Here is a 20,159-nt window from a genome sequence, read left to right on the forward strand (position 1 = left end):
CAGCTAACACAGGTCTTAAAACTGTTTGTCCAAAAACAACAGTGTGATGTTTTAATCCTTATTGTGAAGCATTTTTGATATGAATGTATTAATTAGTCTAATCTAACCTGATCTCAGATAACATAATCTAATCATGAGTCTGATCAGATAACACCACTGCTAGTAGCATTTCCTTTTACTTCCTGCGGTTGACATTTTGTATGACACTAGGCTGGATTTAATGCTACAATTTAATAGTTGAGGAACATTTCCTAAGCTTGTTAGCTCAACACCACACTACCCCAGTATTAACCTTACTTAGCTAATGTTATCTCTCCAGAGTGATGTAGTTCATGCTAATCAGCTAGATCTAAGCAGCTATAAGCCAAATGATGCCTATTATAAAAGTGTAATATGTACTAAACTTCATCAACCTTGTGTTAGTGAGTTCAGAGCTGGAGTTCTGTTTGATTCACTGATTGTAATCTGGACACAGTGGTTAGCTACGTGTTAGCTAGCTTATTTACCTTTACTATAAAATCCTGTTCACCAGCTAGCTAATAGGCTAATAGAACAGAACCTGTAAATTAGGCTATTGTATAAATGTGTGTGTGTGTGAGTGTGTGTGTGTGTGTAAGAGAAGGGTACGGAACAATGTGGTTTTAATCAGTTGTGCGTGTGAGTAGTGTTAACTGTTGCCATCTGGACCCAGCCCTGCATTTCTGTTTACTGAACACATACACACACACGCACACACACACACACACACACACACACACACACATACACACTTCCCTGCATCCTTTCCTTTTTTTCTTTTTTCATGGCACATACTCCTCTTTCTCTCTCTCCATCTGTAGAGGAATGAAGCTACGCTAACTGACTCCAGCTTTAACCCTTGTTTACGTTCCCTCGTCTGAGTGCACTACTGAGAAACATCACTAATCCCTCTTTCTCCTCAGCTGATATTTATTATTCAAGAATCTTTTGTTTTAAACGGAGACAGATACGTTTCTTAGAAATCCTTTTATGAAACTAAATATCTCATTTGCCTCCATTTTTTTCCAAATTGTTGCCACATTATTTTTCATTCACATAATAACATGTGTATGCTAACACACATCATTACTTAAAGGAACAGTAAGATAAAAAAATCTTTCTTCAATGAGGAAAACCTCATGTTACCTTACATTAGGTGCAAGTTCTTCAGTGTGAAGCTAACACACAATTGTATGAAGCTAACATGTATGAAGCTAACACAACTATATGAAGCTAACACAACTGTATGAAGCTAACACACAACTGTGTGAAGCTAACACAGAACTGTATGAAGCTAACACAACTGTATGAAGCTAACACAACTGTATGAAGCTAACACACAACTGTATGAAGCTAACACAACTGTATGAAGCTAACACAACTGTATGAAGCTAACACAACTGTATGAAGCTAACACACAACTGTATGAAGTTAACACACAACTGTATGAAGCTAACAAACAAATGTATGAAGCTAACACACATCTGGTTGAAGCTAACACACATCTATAATAATCAACAGGGTGGAATGATGAAGCAGAGTAACTATTAGCACCTGAAATGTTTTTTATTTTCTTTAAAAGAAGAACAATCACTTTTAAATGTTTTTATTTTGTTTATTATCGGTGGAGTGTGTTTTGTACACGTCCTTGTGAATGAGCTGTTACTATTGAAATGATAAGGTATCAGAGCGAGTCATTAATATAAACATATAAACTTATAAACCTAATCAACATCTTCTGACCAATCAGAGTCCGGAACTCTGTTAGGTTAGCGATTATTAACTGATAAATTCCTGATCACTCTTGCGATAGTGATATCTAATGTTTTCTAATCACTTCCTGTCTTGACCAGTCTCCAACAGCCAACTGACCTCCACACTCAACCAGCCAATGGGAATCCTTCCTTCACCACCACTATCCAATCACAGGGCTGGCATGCATTCCCCGCCACCCAGGCGAGCATTGGTGAGAGAGTTCAGCGGCACGTACGAGAGTCTCCCGGCTCGGTCTGTGCAGGTGTGGCAAGAACAATAATATACAATGTTAATGAATGAGTAATGTTATAGAGCATAAATTTAACTAGATATATCAAGCGCTAATATCATAGATTCAGTTCCAGCCTCATAAAATAAGTGCTGATTAGCATCTCTTCGTCTCAGGTCTCAGAGTCTCGTGTTTTGGAGTGTCCTAGTATTCAGATCACCACCATCTCACCTGATGATGATTTTACCCCAGAAGGTGGAACTTACTGGGAGAGAGACCGTCTCTACCTGCCCCTCCTGGACCCCTACTGTTACAGGGACAGCAGCATGGGGGCAGGGTCTCTAAGCCCGAGTCCTGCCTCTAGCCCATCCTCTCGTGGGTGGCTAAGCCCTGCGTCGAGCTGCGATTCTCTTCTGGTGGAAGACGAGGAGCTTAGTGAAGCCACCACCCACTTCTGCCTGTCTCCCTCATCCCGACCCACCTCACCTGGGGGTAAAAAACGAAGAAACTCCCCCCTTCCTTCACCAAGCCACTCCCGCAGGGGCAGCTACTCCGAAGATCATGTCCAGTTCTTGGATACAGGAGACTCCGTCCCCCTGTCTCAGGGCCAGATTGAGCTCAGTATCCCTCAGAAGACTAGAAAGACCTCACTTGAGCAGGTCAGATTATTTTACTACAATATCACCATGGTTACGATGAGACTGTATAATATTAGGGATAAAATAAGAGTCATTAGCAAGAACAGGTTACACTTGGGGAAATGAACACACAAATTTAGCTTTAGTAGAAAAGTACTGTTGATAGGCAACTGGGTACTATGTAGGCACTGAAGTGTGAGTCATTTAAAATTGTAAGTACCTTAGCAGGTGAAGTGTTCGTGGGGAATCTGATAAACGAGGTAAACACAGACATTGGCATGGTGTTTATCGGTATCAGTTACCTTGTTACCTTAGTTACCTTAACTACAGACCTGTACTGTAGCTTTTTGTTTGTAAGAGCTTCACTACACTAACCCTAACCCAACCCAGCTCACCTGTATTCACTGCCTCATAGCTGAACTAATCATAACTGAACCCAGAGATTAATCTGATTGGTTGCTATTAGAACGTTAAGCACATTCTGTCAGTACCAGCAGCACCTTCTAGAGTCTGAGTTTGTGATGTTCTTTATAAACACAGGTCTCCTCCCGAGATGTGGAACTGGAGCAGATTCCTGCCCCAAATACCACCTGCCCCCCTGCAGACCTGGGGCAACTCAGGAGGGAGCCTCCCATGCTGGGAATGGACTACCTCTCTGTACCAAACACCCTCAGCTGGGGAAGAACTCGTGCCAGTGCCCACAGCCCCATATTCAGGTTGAGGACCCACACACTCTTTCTGTTTACACACACACACACACACACACACACACACACACACACACACACACACACACACACACACACACACACACACATACACATTTATCTGGACTATAAGGTGAAACGGTTTGTGGATTGGGACACGCACACAATAACCAGTTGATTTAATAATTATTGCTCTTTATCGTGTTTAATGTTGTAGGTCTAACGCATTGCCGCCGCTCGATTGGCCGTTGCCATGTCAGTTCGATCAGTACGAGTTGCGAATCGATGTTCAGCCGCGTCCTCACCATCGCGCTCATTATGAGACAGAAGGAAGTCGAGGAGCCGTGAAGGCGTCACCAGGAGGACATCCTGTAGTGAAGGTTAGAGCAGGAGTTTTGTTATTATATAATATTTATCTCTATTCTCACTCCATCAGTCACACAGCCATTTACTACAAACTCACATTAAAGTCAGGAAAATTAAAGCTAGCACAGAAGCTAATATGGAACACCTTAAAAATGCAACTAATGTGACTAATGATGAAAGCTAATAGAAAACAGTTTATCAAGCAAATAAAAACATGATAATTGGTTTGCAAAGTCATTTAGCATTTTAAGATTTAATTTAGTTTTTAATTTAAATTTATTTAGGAATTGTTTTCATCAAATTTACTTCTTAAGCTAGCAAGCTAACAGCTACAAAATCATTAAAGCTCAACAGCATCATGCTAACTTACAGCTAAAATATAGCTAATAAACAGCTACAAACTTTGCTAAAAAGAAATGTTGGTAATAATGGATTAAATGCTGATGGAAGTTTATGAGGAACTTTTATTTGGCTGGTGTTTATTTGTTACTTTTTTGTTTATTTCTCTCTTTTCCAGCTGGTAGGATATGCGGAGCGTCAGCCGCTGTCATTACAGGTTTTTGTAGGAACCGCAGATGACAGATCGATTCGCCCACATCCGTTTTATCAAATACACAGGTGCTCAAATTACTTTTATTAAAACCATTTTTAAAATGTACAATTGAATAGAACTGTATTACCATAAGTCTATTCAGCCTTGTAACTGTCTTTTAAATTAGCTTTAATCTGTGTAAAATAAGTGCTTGTCTTTAAACTTTAAAAGAATAAAACTGAAATTGTGTGTGTGCATGCTTGTGTGTGTGAATGTGTTTGTGTTTTTGTGTGTGTGTGCATGTGTTTTTGTGTGTCTGTCTGTGTGTGTGTTTTGTGTCTGTTTGTGTGTGTGCTTGTGCACATGCACTTGTTTATTGTTTTGTGTGTGTGTGTGTTTTCAGAGTGACAGGTAAGATGGTCGGCACAGCAAGTCAGGAAAGCATGCAGGCTGGAACCAAACTACTGGAGATCCCTTTAAACCCAGAGACCAACATGACAGCACTGTGAGAACCTGTGTGTGTGTGAGTGTGTGTGAGTGTGTGTGTGTGAGTGTGTGTGTGTGTGTGTATGTGAGTTTGTGTGTGAGTTTGTGTGTGTGTGTGTGTGTGTGAGTTTGTGTGTGTGAGTGTGTGTGTGAGTTTGTGTGTGTATGTGTGTGTGAGTGTGTGTAAGTGTGTGTTTAATCCCTTGTTCTCTGCAGTATTGACTGTGCAGGGATTCTGAAGTTGAGAAACTCAGATATTGAGCTGAGGAAAGGAGAGACGGACGTTGGGAGGAAGAACACTCGTGTGCGATTGGTCTTTAGGACTCACTTGCCTTTAGCTCCACCTCTTGGTCCACCAGGACGAGTGTTAGCACTGCAGGTGGCCTCGCAGCCAATCGAGTGCTGTGAGTGCAGCTAATTAGCATGCTGTATTTTAGCTAGCTGTATACTGATGTTACATTTCTGTTGTGCCAGATGAGTCAGATGAATACGTGTTTCTGATGTGTTTACTGGATTAAAACATCTAGCTAATTAACACTTAGCCATGGTGTACAGTATATATAGTGGATACAGTATTTATGGTAACAACTTACCCCAACAAATGTGTTAATCAGATCGGTTATGAATTTTCATATAAATATCTTCAGCCCAGGGAAATAACATCAAAATGATAAATGTAAAAAAAGTAAATATTAAACTCTATGAATAAAAGCATGTTAAACCCATTTTAGTGATCTTACAATAAATAAATGTAATAGTACATATCTGATAATACAATAAATGTATTTTATTAAATAAATCACCATCGTTGTTGCTACGGTTGCTGTTGTTACGGGTGATGTAGCTCCGCCCATTGATGTGTACAGCTCAGCGTTCAGCTCAGGAGTTACCCACAATTGAGTCCATCAGCATCACTTCCTGTTTGGTGGACGGAGGGGCGGAGCTTCTGGTGAATGGCAGCAACTTCCTGCCTACATCAAGAGTGTTGTTTATGGAGAGAGGGTCAGGTGAGCGATGATTATCACACGTTTGTCATGTTCCCTTATTTATATCTGTGTTAATTGCGCATTGATGACGTGCGTCGCATGTTGATCCCACTTTGTTTATTAATGGTTTATAACATTGTTTATAACATTTAGAACAATTTAGTTTACATGTTTACTGCAGGTTTATCTCATGTTTATATCACCATGATTTCACATACTCACTTATGTGGAAATAGAAAGTAGAAAGTATCTTGTGGCTATACGCTGATATAAACATCACAATATTGATCCAGAAGTCTTGTGGTTTGTTCGTATTGTTTTTGGAGAGATCGGGCTGTTCGAGAGCCTCTGCTACATTGCTTCAGTCTTGTCATCATCATAAACATTTAATGTACATACAGAGGCCTGAGGGTCACGTGATCGAGCTCTAACGGTGACTTTAGGAGACACCATTTATAAACAATCCTTCTCACTCTAGAATGTTTGGAGATGGCCTTATAACTCCATGATGAACAGAAACAGTTGTGTGTCTGCAGTCATGACAGTTTAACCCATTGTGCACTAAATCTGTTTCACTGCAAAATTGTGTGTGTGTGTGTGTGTGTGTGTGTGTGATATAGATGGTAAACTCCACTGGGAGGAGGAGGCTCATGTGGATCGTGACAAGAGCACTGAAGTAACACACAGAAACATTTATTTTTGTGTCTTTCTGCGTGTGTGTGTGTGTAATATGTATTTATTGTGTGTTAGACTTTATACTATACATTATTTTGTATTTCTAGCATCTTATTGCTATGTATATAGTGTATATATACTATATGTGTATGTGTGTTAAGTTTGTGTGTGTGTGTGTGTTTGTGTGATAGAATGTGTTGTGTGTACGTGTACCAGCTTACAGTGATGTGTGTGTGAGTCAGCCGGTGTGTGTGTGCCTGTATGTGACCAATGGCAAGCGCAAGAGGAGCAGCACACACTGCTTTAAATACCTGCCCAGTGAGTGTTATTCTATCTCTCTCTCTCTCTCTCTCTCTCTCTCTCTCTCTCTCTCTCTCTCCCTCTCAATCTCTTTCTCTCTGTTTGACTCGTTTTTTTCTCTCCTCAGTGCTGTGTAAAGAGGAAGACCCTATGTTGACTCGTCCGTCACTCTTGCTGTTGGATGGTGTGATGCCATTGTGTCCGCCCCCCCACCCTCATGAGTACTCTTACACTGCGCCGGGGGGATATCATGAGGAGTTCTGCCCCCCAGCTGACACATCAGATGACAGGGGGCCAGTGAACGAGTGTGATCCCTCATTCCAGAGCCTAGAGCTGGGTTTCAGTGAGCTGCTCCCGCCGCTGTACCCACCCCAACCGTGGCCTGACTCTCCGTACCTGTCCTCATCCCCATCACCTTCTCACTCCTCGTCTATCAGTCCGTTTCCTAGCAGCCCTGTCTCAACGTCCCCCCTCCCCCCTCCTCTTCAACCCCACGGCCCGCCAGCATACCACCAGGAGAGTCACATGACCTTCAGTGATGCCCCACCTATGCAGCACATCACACTGGATGAAGGTAATTCACCTGTTTGTTAGCGCAAAAATCACCCTGATTGGCTGATCATCCTATGAGAAATAAGAGCAGAGCAGCAAATTAGCAACATGACTTGGTGTTCTAACTAACACACATATATATGTATATATATATATATATATATATATATATATATATATATATATATATATATATATATATATATATATATTTATGTGTGTGTATATATATATATATATATATATATATATATATATATATATATATATATATATATATACATATATATATATGTATATGTGTATACATATATATATATATATATATATATATATATATATATATATTTATATATATATATATATATATATATATATTATATATATAAAGAGAGAGAGTAAGAGGCTCTTAGCAAGCTAGTCAGGCCCAGTCCTCATCTATCATCTGTTAACAAAAGTTTCTCTTACTTGGATACATCATAAATGATAAAATAGCTAATTAAATGAAATAAAATGACCCACAAATCTGCATGAATATTTTTAGAAAAAAGTCTAACATTAGTTTACATGGAGCTTAAAACATTAGCACACATTTGATTAGTATAGTTACTAGTATAGTATAATTAGTAAAGCAATAATTACTAGCAGGTCAGTGAACGACTAACAGTTTACTTTACAAATGAAGTTTAACTATGAACTGTATAGTTTGTGGTCATGTATTAAACTAGATGGATTTAGTATAATTGCCACAAATATATTATTAAAATTATACTAATAACCAACAGAAACACAAACAACTAAATGTTAATGTAAAATAATGCTAACGTTGATGATTTGTCCACAGTGAATGAGTTCATTGGTGAGGACATCAGGATGTTTCACACAGAAAGCAGACCTGCGTAACATCAACACGCTGAGCTTGTTTACACCTACCAGTTTATTTTATACGGTCCCTTTGTATTACAGTATATTTTGTACTAATTCACAATAAGTACGATTATTGAATCAGAATTGAGTGGAAAATAAATGTTCTTTAAATGAGTTGGTAAATAAATTATCATTGTATTAAAAGTGTTTGAGTTTATTTATGGATGTGATTTTATACATTACTGATTAATAGAAATAAAGAGATTTGTTTGAAAATAGGAATTTGATGGATGAAAGAATGGATGATAGTGTGGGTTGGTGGGTGGATGGATGGGTTTTTGGGTAAATGTCAGAGAATACGGGGATGTCTTCATGTTAAATTTAAAAGCAGGGATAGCTAAAAACACACGATTTGTTAAGTAAAACATAAAAAAACAACACAAACTAGATTTCTAAAGTTTGTCATGACAAACTTTGATGTTGGCTTGACAGATCCAGTATTCCAGAAGGCCGATATGCTAGGGTGTCAATACTTTTGGAGGTGAGTGGATACGAGCATGTGACATCACCGGCATACCCGTGACGCAATTCACCTCTTTGTGCTGCGTGTTTTGATATGTCACGTCCCATTTTGTGGTAATTTTTTATTTTGTGGCAGTGACTGAACATCATGTCACGTGACGTCATCCGAATACCCATGGTGCAGTTCCCCTCATTGTGCTGAGTGTTTTAATATATCACATGTCCATTTGGTGGTGATTTCTTATTTTAGGGGTGGGGCTGCACATGACACATAATATAATGGGTGTCTATGGCAGAAAAGGCCACTTTGAGACCCGGTACCATGATGAGTACCGGTACTCGGATCGCTTAGGAGCCGTAGGAGGAGTTTCTCTTGATAAATTTTTGTCTAAGAAGAATAAACAAAACAGAATGTTGGCTTCTACAAGCAACATAAAACCAGGAAACACAGGAACTCAAAAAACAAGACACAGACCACAAAGACAGTACGATGACAAAACAAAGATTCCAGATAGACAATTAGACACATAAGGAACAGGTGTGCTGAGGCGGGAAGGAATTAGACATGGGGTGGCAGACACGTGAACACAAAACGTAAATAATAAACACATGGCAAAATGTCCAGTCTAGATCCTGACAGTTAATTCAGATTTGATTTCATTGCCATTGTGCACTACATTGTTCTACAGACGCACTAAAGGCAGTTAGATGTTGCACCTCCTCTCTGTATGCTGACTCGTCGTTCTTGCTGATGAGACCCACCACGGTCGTGTCATCGGGGAACTTGATGATATGGTTTGATCTGTGCATTGCTGCACAGTCGTGAGTCAGCAGGGTGAACAGCAGTGGACTGAGCACACAGCCCTGAGGGTCTCCAGTGTTCAGTGTGGTGGTGCTGGAGATGCTGTTCCTGATCTGGACTGACTGAGGTCTCCCAGTCAGGAAGTCCAGGATCCAGATGCAGAGGGAGGTGTTCAGTCCCAGCAGGTTCAGCTTCCCAATCAGGTGCTGAGGGATGATTGTGTTAAATGCTGAACTAAAGTCTATGAACATCATTCGTATGTAAGTGTCTTTATTGTCCAGGTGGGTGAGGGCTAAATGAAGGGCCGTGGCAATGGCATCGTCTGTGGAGCGGTTTGGATGATACACGAACTGTAGGGGGTCCAGTGAGGGTGGTAACGGTCTTGATGTGCCTCATGACGAGCTTCTCAAAGCACTTCATAATGATGGGTGTGAGTGCGACGGGACGATGGTCATTGAGGCAGGACACTGTAGACTTCTTTGGGACGTGAGCCATGCTGTCATACATAGGCAGATCATGAATCCTTACTTTTAACAATATTCACTGTGTGTGTGTGTGTGTGTGTGTGTGTGTGTGTGTGTTTGTGTGTTTGTGAGAGAGACAGAATTCACCACCAGGCGGCGCCTTATGACAACTTTTGCTCTCTAACCTGAACATCAGTGTTTTTGCTGGATAAATGTTTTTCACTTTACCAGTTACTGTAATAATTACAGAGAGAGAGAGAGAGAGAGAGAGAGAGAGAGAGAGAGAGAGAGAGAGAGAGAGAGAGAGAGAGAGATCATGTTTAACTGATGCTTTACAAAAGAAATAGTTTTAAAAAGAGATAAAACAAACTAAAACAGCAAAATACAGTGAAACTATAAGGACAACATTTTAAGACGTTTACTTAGATATCAAGAAAAAAGTGGAATATCTTTAAGATCTAATCATCAGCTAACAGGCTAACAGAGGAGCAGGAGCAGCTACAGTAGGAAGACAGTTAAAAACGGATAAAAGAAATGCAAACAACTTCAAAGACACTTTTTAATCATATCACCTGCAGTAAACAATGAAGTAAGAACCTCTAACTATACAAACAACTACAGATTCATCATAATATTCAAACTTCTTCTCTGCTAACATTGCTAACAAAGCTAGCAATAAAGTGTCAGCCAATGCTGATGCAACAGCAAGAAAACTCCACCTTCTTGCCATAACCAACCAAATGAAATAAAAAATGCACAGGCTAAAGAATACTACAAACACAAACTACTAAAAGACACACCAGAATCTCTTAAAGTGGATTTCATTTAAACAGAAGCCAAAATCGCATCACAAATCTCCTGCTATACACAGAGCACACTGAGGCATGGCACAGGGCTCTCTGTACCCACTACACTCTCCATTAGAAGAGAGGCATATGTAACGGTAGACAGATTATAGTACAGGTAAAGGACAGTGACAGCACTTTTCTAAACTGTGAACATCTACCACAGTGGGACAGTCATGTTTCAGACTCTAATGGAAAACTCTTCCCTGGATGTAGAGTTACTAAACTGTGGTGTCCCAGGACCAGCAACACATTTGAGCCCATCACTAAGACCATCTCCAGCAAGCCAAGCCACATCATTATTCACACTGGTACTAATGATCTAAGCTCACTACAGGAAAGAGTAGCAGAGTCTATTAAAAGAGTGGGCCACTCTTTTAATAGATTCTGCTACTCTTTCCTGTAGTGAGCTTAGATCATTAGTACCAGTGTCCCTTTAGCTATAAAGAAGTATCATCCCATCCATTAAACATCATACCACCAAAAAAACAGATGAAATATCTAAATTGTCTAAATTAACTGAGTGTGTTAAACAGATAAAAGACTGGATGAGCTGTAATTCATTTTCTGTTGTTAAACTCTGATTAGACCAAAATATTACTTATACTGTAGGTCTATAACCCAGTACACAGAAACTCTCACACTTCAACTACCATTTAGAGGGATGTTCTGTTACTAGTAGCTCGACAGTAAAAGACCTGGTGTTTATTAGACAGTAACTTGTCTTTAAAATCATATCACCATATTACAAACACAGCCTTCTTCACCTTAGAAATATTGCCAAGCTGAGAAACATCCTGTCTGTATCTGATGCTGAGAAGCTAGTTCATGCTTTCATGACCTCTAGACTGGACTATTGTAATGCATTACTAGGTGGTTGTCCTGCATCTTTAATAAATAGGCTACAGTTAGTCCAAAATGCAGCTGCCAGAGTTCTCACTAGGACAAGAAAGTATGACCATATAACCCCAATTTTATCATCTCTACACTGGCTACCTGTTAAGTTTAGAATTGATTACAAACTGCTGCTACTTACGTACAAGGCTCTTAATGGTTTAGCTCCCATGTATCTAACTAGTCTTCTAACACGTTACAATCCTTCATGCTCTCTGAGATCACAAAACTCAGGACTTCTGGTAGTCCCCAGAATATCTAAGTCTACTAAAGGTGGTAGAGCGTTTTCTTATTTAGCTCCCAAACTCTGGAATAGTCTTCCTGATAGTGTTCCAGCTCCAGTTAGACTCTGTGATACTAAAGAGGAGACGTGAACTCCATGTGATCTTTTACATCACTACAACATTTATCAGACTGTATATTTATAATCACACCCCCAGTGTCACCCAGATGAGGATGAGGTTCCCCTTTGAGTCTGGTTCCTCTCAAGGTTCCTTCCTTTACCATCTAAGGGAGTTTTTCCTCCCCACGGTCACCTGAGTCACCTCAGACTTGTTCATTGGGGATAAACACAAACACATTAATCTTTATAATTATAACAAATATTAATCTTTATATTATTCTTTATAATAACCTTTTGTTTTATGTTTGTTCTGTAAAGCTGCTTTGAGACAACGTCAACTGTTAAAAGTTCTATACAAATAAACTTGAATTTGAATTTGAAGAGAGAGAGAGAGAGAGAGAGAGAGAGAGAGAGAGAGAGAGAGAGAGAGAGAGAGAGAGACAGAGAGAGAGAAAGAGAGACAGAGAGAGAGAGAGACAGAGAGAGAGAGAGAGAGAGAGAGAGAGAGACAGAGAGAGAGAGAGAGAGAGAGAGAGAGAGAGAGAGAGAGAGAGAGAGAGAGAGAGAAAGAGAGACAGAGAGAGAGAGAAAGAGAGAAAGAGAGAGAGACAGAGAGAAAGAGAGAGAGAGAGAGAGAGAGAGAGAAAGAGAGACAGAGAGAGAGACAGAGAGAGAGAAAGAGAGACAGAGAGAGAGACAGAGAGAAAGAGAGAGAGAGAGAGAGAGAGAAAGAGAGACAGAGAGAGACAGAGAGAGAGAAAGAGAGACAGAGAGAGAGAAATATACAAATTAAAGTAAATGTGTTACAGATTAAATCAGATTTAACTCTTATATTCTTATATTACTATTGAATTCAGAGTGTTGTGATTTAGTTTATAAAAATCCACATTTCACTCAATGATACACACAAACGCACGCACACACACACACACACACACACAATACGCAGTATAAAGCTGTAATGTATGAACACAGTGTGAGTCACACAGAGAACTGAGTCTTGATCATTATTTTTTATTTTTTATTCAGAGCTCGTTTCCCACAATGCACCAGCGTGAGAGTGATGACATCACTGTAACAGCCTGTGACCGACACACTGCACATTCTAACTCGTGTTTAATTATCCAGCTTAATAATACTACTACACAAACAGCTGATATTTATATACAAAACATTTCATTTGCATATATTTAGCATATATTTTGTATATGCTGTAATAGTGATACAATAAGTTTATTTCAAAAGCAGAAAATATTGAAAAACTTGGACAAATTCTGTCACAATCACAATATATCTCAATGTACATGTAATTCCTAGATTTTCAATTGTCTTTACATTTTTATTTTAAGTCAGTTAGCTAACATGCTAAAATTAAATCTGTGAAATTATGTCAGAATATACAAAATTCTGTGGTGTTAAAAACATCTGAGAATTTAGCGAATAGAAGAGCATTAATCACATTCTCAGTTTTTGTAACAGAGTAAAATAAAGGTTTGTTATGTCAGTGACATTAAATTTTGATAAAATGTTTTGAGTAGCTAAAGTGCTATGTTTAATAGTTACCATGAGCTAACATCTGGCTAGTTATATAAAACTTCAGTAGAAGTTGGTGAAGGCGTGAATTTGTTACTAACCTGTTAGAGCACTAGCAATAAATGCTGCATTACATCTGCTTACATCATTACAGCTTCAGAACATAACCATAACACACCGACTGCATTAATGCATAAATCAGTGCTAATGTGTGAGAGCATCAGTGTTCTGAGAGAGAAATGAGCTAATAGATTATTATTATCATATTATAACTCAGCTGGAAGTAGAGCAGAGTGATGATAAACTTTGACAAATGTTGATTTAAATTAGTCAAACTCGAAATCTAGCAACCTGAAACCTGAAATTTTCTTTCAAAATGACTCTGATGTCCATCTTTGGTCTGGTACGATTGGTGAAAAATAAAATCTGCAGCTTTAACACGCTGTGTGTTTATGGCATCATCTGTAGTATTTGAGGGACAGATTTAAAAAGAGATTAGCGTATGTAGCATCACAGATGCTGCAATGACCATGAAACCCCGCCTACTTTCCAACAACGTGTCCAACACCGCCCTCATCCACTTCCACTAAATACTGCGATTGACAACTCCTTTGTATTGGCTTTTTATCTAATTATCTAGCGTGATTTTTTACCTAGCTAGGATAATCCAGCTTGCTGATTGGTCGACTTGATGACAGCAAATTTCTATTAAAGAATTTTTTCGCTCCTTTTTAAACAGCTGTAGAAAAGAAACATGTAAACCACAGTGGTGTTGGTGTATGAGATCTAACAAACTTGGCTCAAGCTAATTGCGGTAATTTAAGATGAGGTGGCTGAGAAGAAAGAGCACTGGAAACGAAGGTGAAGCTGTTTTGTGATTAAACCCTAACAAAGACGAGCCTGGCCGAGTAGATCAGGTCTGTGAGATACAGCAGGAAGTTTAGCACCGTGAGGACGGCGATGGCGAGCGTCTTATCCCAGGCACACAGGCCCTTGTGGTAGCTGCATTCGTTCGGCCGGTGGCTATTGCCTCCATGTTTATCATCGAACTTGTAAATAGGCCAAATTATGGTAGCGGAGAGATACATGGCTACGGCGAGCAGAGCGTAAAAGGACAGGAAGCGGGGGAAGGAAATTGGAAGCAATCCAGTCCACTCGACAATGCACATGATGATGATGGCTGCTGACAGGATGAAGCAGATGCAGTAGACCGAGAGACACCATTTTGTTGCTGCATTCTGGTTATAAGACACTGGATCGCTGATGAACACGAAGATGACGCATGCGATGAAGGTCTCACAGACTTTCAGAATTCCTGGCGCTGTAGCCATGTAGCCAGAGACCTCGCCTGGACGCGCCTTGCTTAACATGACCTCACTGAAGTAGGCCAGTGTGGCGAGGCAGGAGAAGACAGTGGAGACGATGCGGCAGTTGAGGTATTCATCACGTCCCACGTACCCTTTCAGGAAGAAGAGAGGGAAGATGATGGAGGCAGACAGACAGAGCAGAGAGGCGTAGCAGGCGAAGGTAATGGGGAAGTTCTTCCAGGAGATGGGAGCACGAGACTGCAGGCCACAGATCTCCACCAGGACAATCAGAAGTGTCCCGGCGAAGCTGAAGCTCCAGCAGAAAATACACCAGTCACCTGTACCGTGGGTCAGCTGAGCGCCGTACAGCGCTACACTAAATGCCACGCAGGCAAACACCATGGCTGCCACCCGTGACCACATCAACGGGGAGGAATGGAACACCACCGGCATTATTGGAAGTTCTCAGACACCTGATCTGTGCTGCTGGGGTTTTATCAAGAAGGATGTCTGAGGACAGAAGAGAAAGCTTGATGTCATAAAACCAGAAAAAAGATTCATATCTAAAACTTCACACTGCTAATGATGTCAATGATCTCACTCCTGCCCTTCACTTTCTTTATATGGTCAATGATTTCTGCTCTTGTTACCCAGTTGCCATAGTAGCTAATTAACCTCAAACTGTTTCTATACCTTTAATCCCTTATTCCCTTGGTGATGTAGTTCCCTAGTCCATTAGTCTCTTATTCATTTAGTTTTTAAACCCCTAGGTCTGGAACACTGTTTGACATTGTTTACTGTAATATGGTGTGATTTGGGCCAAGGCCCAAGCTGCTTAAAACAACAGCTGCATTGTACTGCACTTTTTCCAGCAGGAGAAAGAGATGTGTACACACTCACACAGCTGTGCTGCTTATACAGAACTAACAAGCATGCTCACAAATGCTAAAAAATGCTAACAAATTCCCATGACAAATGCCTTGTGTGCTCTCTCCACATCCTCTCGCTCCTCACTACATTGTGCACCATTTCTGGAATTGTGTCTGTCATATAAAGGAGAATATGAGTGAAATCCCACAGTGCACTGCAGGAGCTTAGTGTCCATATCCTATGTGCATGTTTATGTAGTGTGTCATGTGGTGCAGATGGTGTAGGGTGTAGACTGGTGTGGCTATGACTAATCTATTCCAACCACTTAGAAAAAACTAGACCTTTCTCCGACCCCGCACTCTCTCCTGTGGGACGACAGAGGGACAATCAGAGCATTCAGCTCTAGTACACACACACACACACACACACACACACACACACACACACTCAGGGATAATCAGTGCAGACATGCTGGGTTCAGCTGTACATCACATCAATCATTCACCCAACAATAACAGCGAGAGAGAGAGAGAGAGAGAGAGAGAGAGAGAGAGAGAGAGAGAGAGAACGAGAACGAGAGAGAGAACGAGAGAGAGAGAGAGAGAGAGAACAAGAGAGAGAGAGAGAGAGAACGAGAGAGAGAGAGAGAGAGAGAGAGAGAGAGAGAACAAGAGAGAGAGAGAGAGAGAGAGAGAGAGAGAAACAGGACAACAGAAAGAAAGACAGACAGAAAGAGTCGATCGAAAGAAAAAGAATGATAAAGTGTAATAGTTTAAATGCTTTTAGCCCCAAATTAATGGATTTTTCTAATGAAGCTAAATAGGGTGAAAAGTGAAGGAGAAATGGAGAGAAAGAATCTCCAGATATGAAGAGGGACAAGGGGAAAGTCTTACAACTTAAAATCTAAACACAAGCAGGAATAACTGAGCCATGACTCACTGCTCTCTCTCTCTCTCTCTCTCTCTCTCTCTCTCTCGCTCTCTCTCTCTCTCTCTCTCTCTCTCTCTCGCTCTCTCTCTCTCTCGCTCTCTCTCTCCTCGCCCTCTCTCTCTCCTCACTCTCTCTCTCTCTCTCTCTCTCTCTCCTCGCCCTCTCTCTGTCTCTCTCTCTATCTTTATCTCTCTCTCTCTCTCTCTGTCTGTCTCTCTCTCTCTCTCTCTCTCTCCTCGCTCTCTCTCTCTCTCCTTGCCCTCTCTCTCTCTCTCTCTCTCTCCTCGCCCTCTCTCTCTCTCTCCTCGCCCTCTCTCTCTCTCTCTCTCTCTCTGTCCTCGCCCTCTCTTTCTCTCTCCTCGCCCTCTCTCTCTCTCCCTCTCTTTCTCTCACACTGTTACTCATACTCTCTCTCTCTCCCTCTCTCCCCCCGCTCTCTCTCTCTCACACACACACTGTTACTCATACTCTCTCTCTCTCTCTCTCTCTCTCACACACTGTTACTCATACTCTCTCTCTCCCCCCCTCCCTCTCTCCCCCCCCCCTCTCTCTCTCTCTCTCTCACACACACTGTTACTCATACTCTCTCCCCCAACAGTGGCTCAGAGTTTCCAGTTTACTAATGAGTTCCAGATGCTGCAGATCCCCACAAACAGAGAGAGGAACACTACTTGGAGATGGTTGGGGTGAGTGATTGATGAATAAAAGGAGGCTGTGGAACATGCGTGTATTAACAGACTGCTGATTGGTCAGTGTTCCACGTCCCTCCCCTATGAGAGTGAGAGTGAGTAAAGACAAACGGCAGGAGAGTGTCTCATGTTTTCCATAATGGACTCCATTTATTCATTTCTGTCTGGCTCACCTTCTCCCCCTCTCTAGTCCCTCTATCCTGTCCCTCTAACCTGTCTCTCTCTCCTGTCTCTCTCTCTAGTCCCTCTATCCTGTCTCTCTTTCCTGTCTCTCTCTCCTGTCTCTCTCTCCTGTCAATCTCTCCTGTCTCTCTCTCTAGTCCCTCTATCCTGTCTCTCTCTCCTGTCTCTCTCTCTAGTCCCTCTAACCTGTCTCTCTCCCTAGTCCCTCTATCCTGTCTCTCTCTCTAGTCCCTCTATCCTGTCTCTCTCTCCTGTCTCTCTCTCTAGTCCCTCTAACCTGTCTCTCTCTCCTGTCTCTCTCCCTAGTCCCTCTATCCTGTCTCTCTCTCTAGTCCCTCTATCCTGTCTCTCTCTCTAGTCCCTCTATCCTGTCTCTCTTTCCTGTCTCTCTCTCCTGTCTCTCTCTCCTGTCCCTCTCTCCTGTCTCTCTCTCTAGTCCCTCTATCCTGTCTCTCTCTCCTGTCTCTCTCTCTAGTCCCTCTATCCTGTCTCTCTCCTGTCTCTCTCTCTAGTCCCTCTCTCCTGTCTCTCTCTCCTGTCTCTCTGTCCTGTCTCTCTCTCCTGTCTCTCTGTCCTGTCTCTCAGATTACAGTTATGTAGCTGCTTCATGGTTAAACTCATCAGTCCAGAGCGACTCCCCCTCATTATTCAGCAGGATGTGTAATAGCACTTTGTCTGCTGTACAGACGACATGTTCATCATCTGCTGTGGTGTCTCTGATGTCTCCTTTCAGTGAACTCTAAGTGAAGATGTTATTACTTCATAGATCTTGAGTCCAGGACATGATGGTTCTTTTCTGGTTCCTCAGAAGACGAGAGCAGACCCACAAGTCGACACACACATGTCTTACAACACAACACAACTGCACACACACACAAACACCGTCACTAATCGCGATAATTCTATTATTCTGTCAGCTCACGTTTCAGGTAATAAACCTTTAAAAATGTACTTTAAAAACTTAAAAATGTACCCTAACCCTAACCCTTCTAGAAATAAAATCCCTGAACAAGCACCTGCGTGTGTGTGTGTGTGTGTGTGTGTGTGTGTGTGTGTGTGTGTAACGGGGTGTATATTCCAGCCCCACCCTGCAAAGTGGAATTACACTCACACTTTTTTCCTTCGACTGAGTCTATATTTATACAGTGTTTTATTCATCACCAAATTCACAAGTGGTTTATAAAACATAAGTGGTTGATAAAGTGGTTGATAAATGCAAATAGTTCATAAACCTCTGAAAACATGCACGCATTCACACACACACACACACACACACACACACACACACACACACACACAGTAAAAAAAACTAAACAGAGCAAAAAGCTGAAAGTTTAAGAAAATTTACAGTGAACATTTTGTTGCTGTTTCACTAAAGAATAAAAGTAAAAGTGTTACCTGCTCTGATCTTCTCTCGTCTCGTGGAGTCTCTGAGCTCTGACTGTGTGTGTAAAGAAGTGTGTGTTATTCAGTGTGAGTTCAGTGATGGGAGTTTACAGTGCTAGACAGAGAGAGAGAAAGAGAGAGAAGGAAAAACCTCTACACACTCCACCCAGAATCTCCATATTAGTACAGAACCTCCATTCACTCTGTCTGTCTCGCTGTCTCTCTGTCTGTCTCTCTGTCTGTCTCTCTGTCTGTCTGTCTGTCTCTCTGTCTGTCTCTCTGTCTGTCTCTCTGTCTGTCTCTCTGTCTCTCTGTCTGTCTCTCTGTCTCTCTGTCTGTCTGTCTGTCTCTCTGTCTGTCTCTCTGTCCGTCTCTCTGTCTGTCTGTCTGTCTCTCTGTCTGTCTCTCTGTCTGTCTCTCTGTCTCTCTGTCTGTCTCTCTCAATCTGTCCTTCTATCTCTGTCTATATATTTTTTCTTTCTTGTAATAATCATTTTCATTTCTTCTGACTGCATGAATTATTTCCTGACTGTTGTGTTCAGGTGTTGATTAATTCTCTCTATCAGCAGCTCTGACTGTAGAGCAGGTTTATATTAATGACTCACTTTGATAACTTATGGTTTCCATGGTAACAGTTCCTTCACAGGGATGTGTACAGCTCACACTAGACGGATTAAAAACGACTGAATTGAAGTTTTCTGTAATGTGTGTATGATGTGGTGAAGGAGTCTCCAGTGTCAGTGCTATGTACCAGTCAGAGGTGAAGCTGGAACAGAAAGTCTTCATACACACACACACACACACACACACACACACACATACAGATTCTACAGTTGGAACTGTACTGCACTATACTCTGTGTGTGTGTGTGTGTGTGTGTGTGTGTGTGTGTGTGTGTGTGTGTGTGTGTGTGTGTGTGTGTGTGTGTGTGTGTGTGTGTGTTGAGCAGTAGAATTTCCTTTCACATGTGAAGGATGTTGAGCTATTTCCTGTATTTACACGTTTATATTCAGATCAGAGATAAAAGATAAGGTTACCAATACAGTGAGAAGAAACATTACTGTTTACTACCATTATTAGTTTCTTCTACATCAGCTGGAGTCATCAACACAAATCCAGTCAATATGTGTGAATTCTGCTGATGAAGTTTAGTGAAATTTGAGCAGCAATAATGACAGAATGGACTTCTCTAAGTGGACTTCTATAAGTGGACTTCTCTAAGTGGACTTCTATAAGTGGACTTCTCTAAGTGGACTTCTCTAAGTGGACTTCTATAAGTG

At 41.1% G+C, this 20,159-nt stretch overlaps 2 protein-coding genes across 3 annotated transcripts in view; one reads left to right on the top strand and one right to left on the bottom strand.

The window, feature by feature from the left end:
• Positions 1–8,315, top strand: part of nfatc4 (nuclear factor of activated T cells 4) — a 9,939-nt gene extending 1,624 nt beyond the window's left edge. For both annotated transcript variants that reach the window (XM_060873640.1, XM_060873639.1), the window contains exons 2-13: positions 1,872–2,035; positions 2,179–2,661; positions 3,181–3,356; positions 3,565–3,727; positions 4,231–4,331; positions 4,649–4,750; positions 4,948–5,135; positions 5,598–5,738; positions 6,338–6,393; positions 6,584–6,710; positions 6,820–7,266; positions 8,089–8,315. In XM_060873640.1, the coding sequence (XP_060729623.1) occupies positions 1,872–2,035; positions 2,179–2,661; positions 3,181–3,356; positions 3,565–3,727; positions 4,231–4,331; positions 4,649–4,750; positions 4,948–5,135; positions 5,598–5,738; positions 6,338–6,393; positions 6,584–6,710; positions 6,820–7,266; positions 8,089–8,147 (2,207 nt within the window). In that variant the 3' untranslated portion in view covers positions 8,148–8,315. The remainder of the gene's footprint in view (positions 1–1,871; positions 2,036–2,178; positions 2,662–3,180; positions 3,357–3,564; positions 3,728–4,230; positions 4,332–4,648; positions 4,751–4,947; positions 5,136–5,597; positions 5,739–6,337; positions 6,394–6,583; positions 6,711–6,819; positions 7,267–8,088) is intronic.
• Positions 8,316–12,979: 4,664 nt separating this feature from the next.
• Positions 12,980–19,022, bottom strand: myadmb (myeloid associated differentiation marker b). The gene is made up of 2 exons (XM_060873641.1): positions 18,892–19,022; positions 12,980–15,331 (listed from the first exon to the last, which is right to left on the bottom strand). The coding sequence occupies exon 2, from the start codon at positions 15,272–15,274 to the stop codon at positions 14,393–14,395; it is 882 nt and encodes a 293-aa protein (XP_060729624.1). The 5' UTR covers positions 15,275–15,331; positions 18,892–19,022; the 3' UTR covers positions 12,980–14,392.
• Positions 19,023–20,159: the final 1,137 nt, after the last annotated feature.

This window comes from Tachysurus vachellii, chromosome 7 (assembly GCF_030014155.1).
Source record: "Tachysurus vachellii isolate PV-2020 chromosome 7, HZAU_Pvac_v1, whole genome shotgun sequence".
NCBI classification, from domain to species: domain Eukaryota; kingdom Metazoa; phylum Chordata; class Actinopteri; order Siluriformes; family Bagridae; genus Tachysurus; species Tachysurus vachellii.

Bases quoted from the DNA above. Each gene is read 5' to 3' on its own strand.
- myadmb (XM_060873641.1), bottom strand. From the start codon at position 15,274: ATGCCGGTGGTGTTCCATTCCTCCCCGTTGATGTGGTCACGGGTGGCA.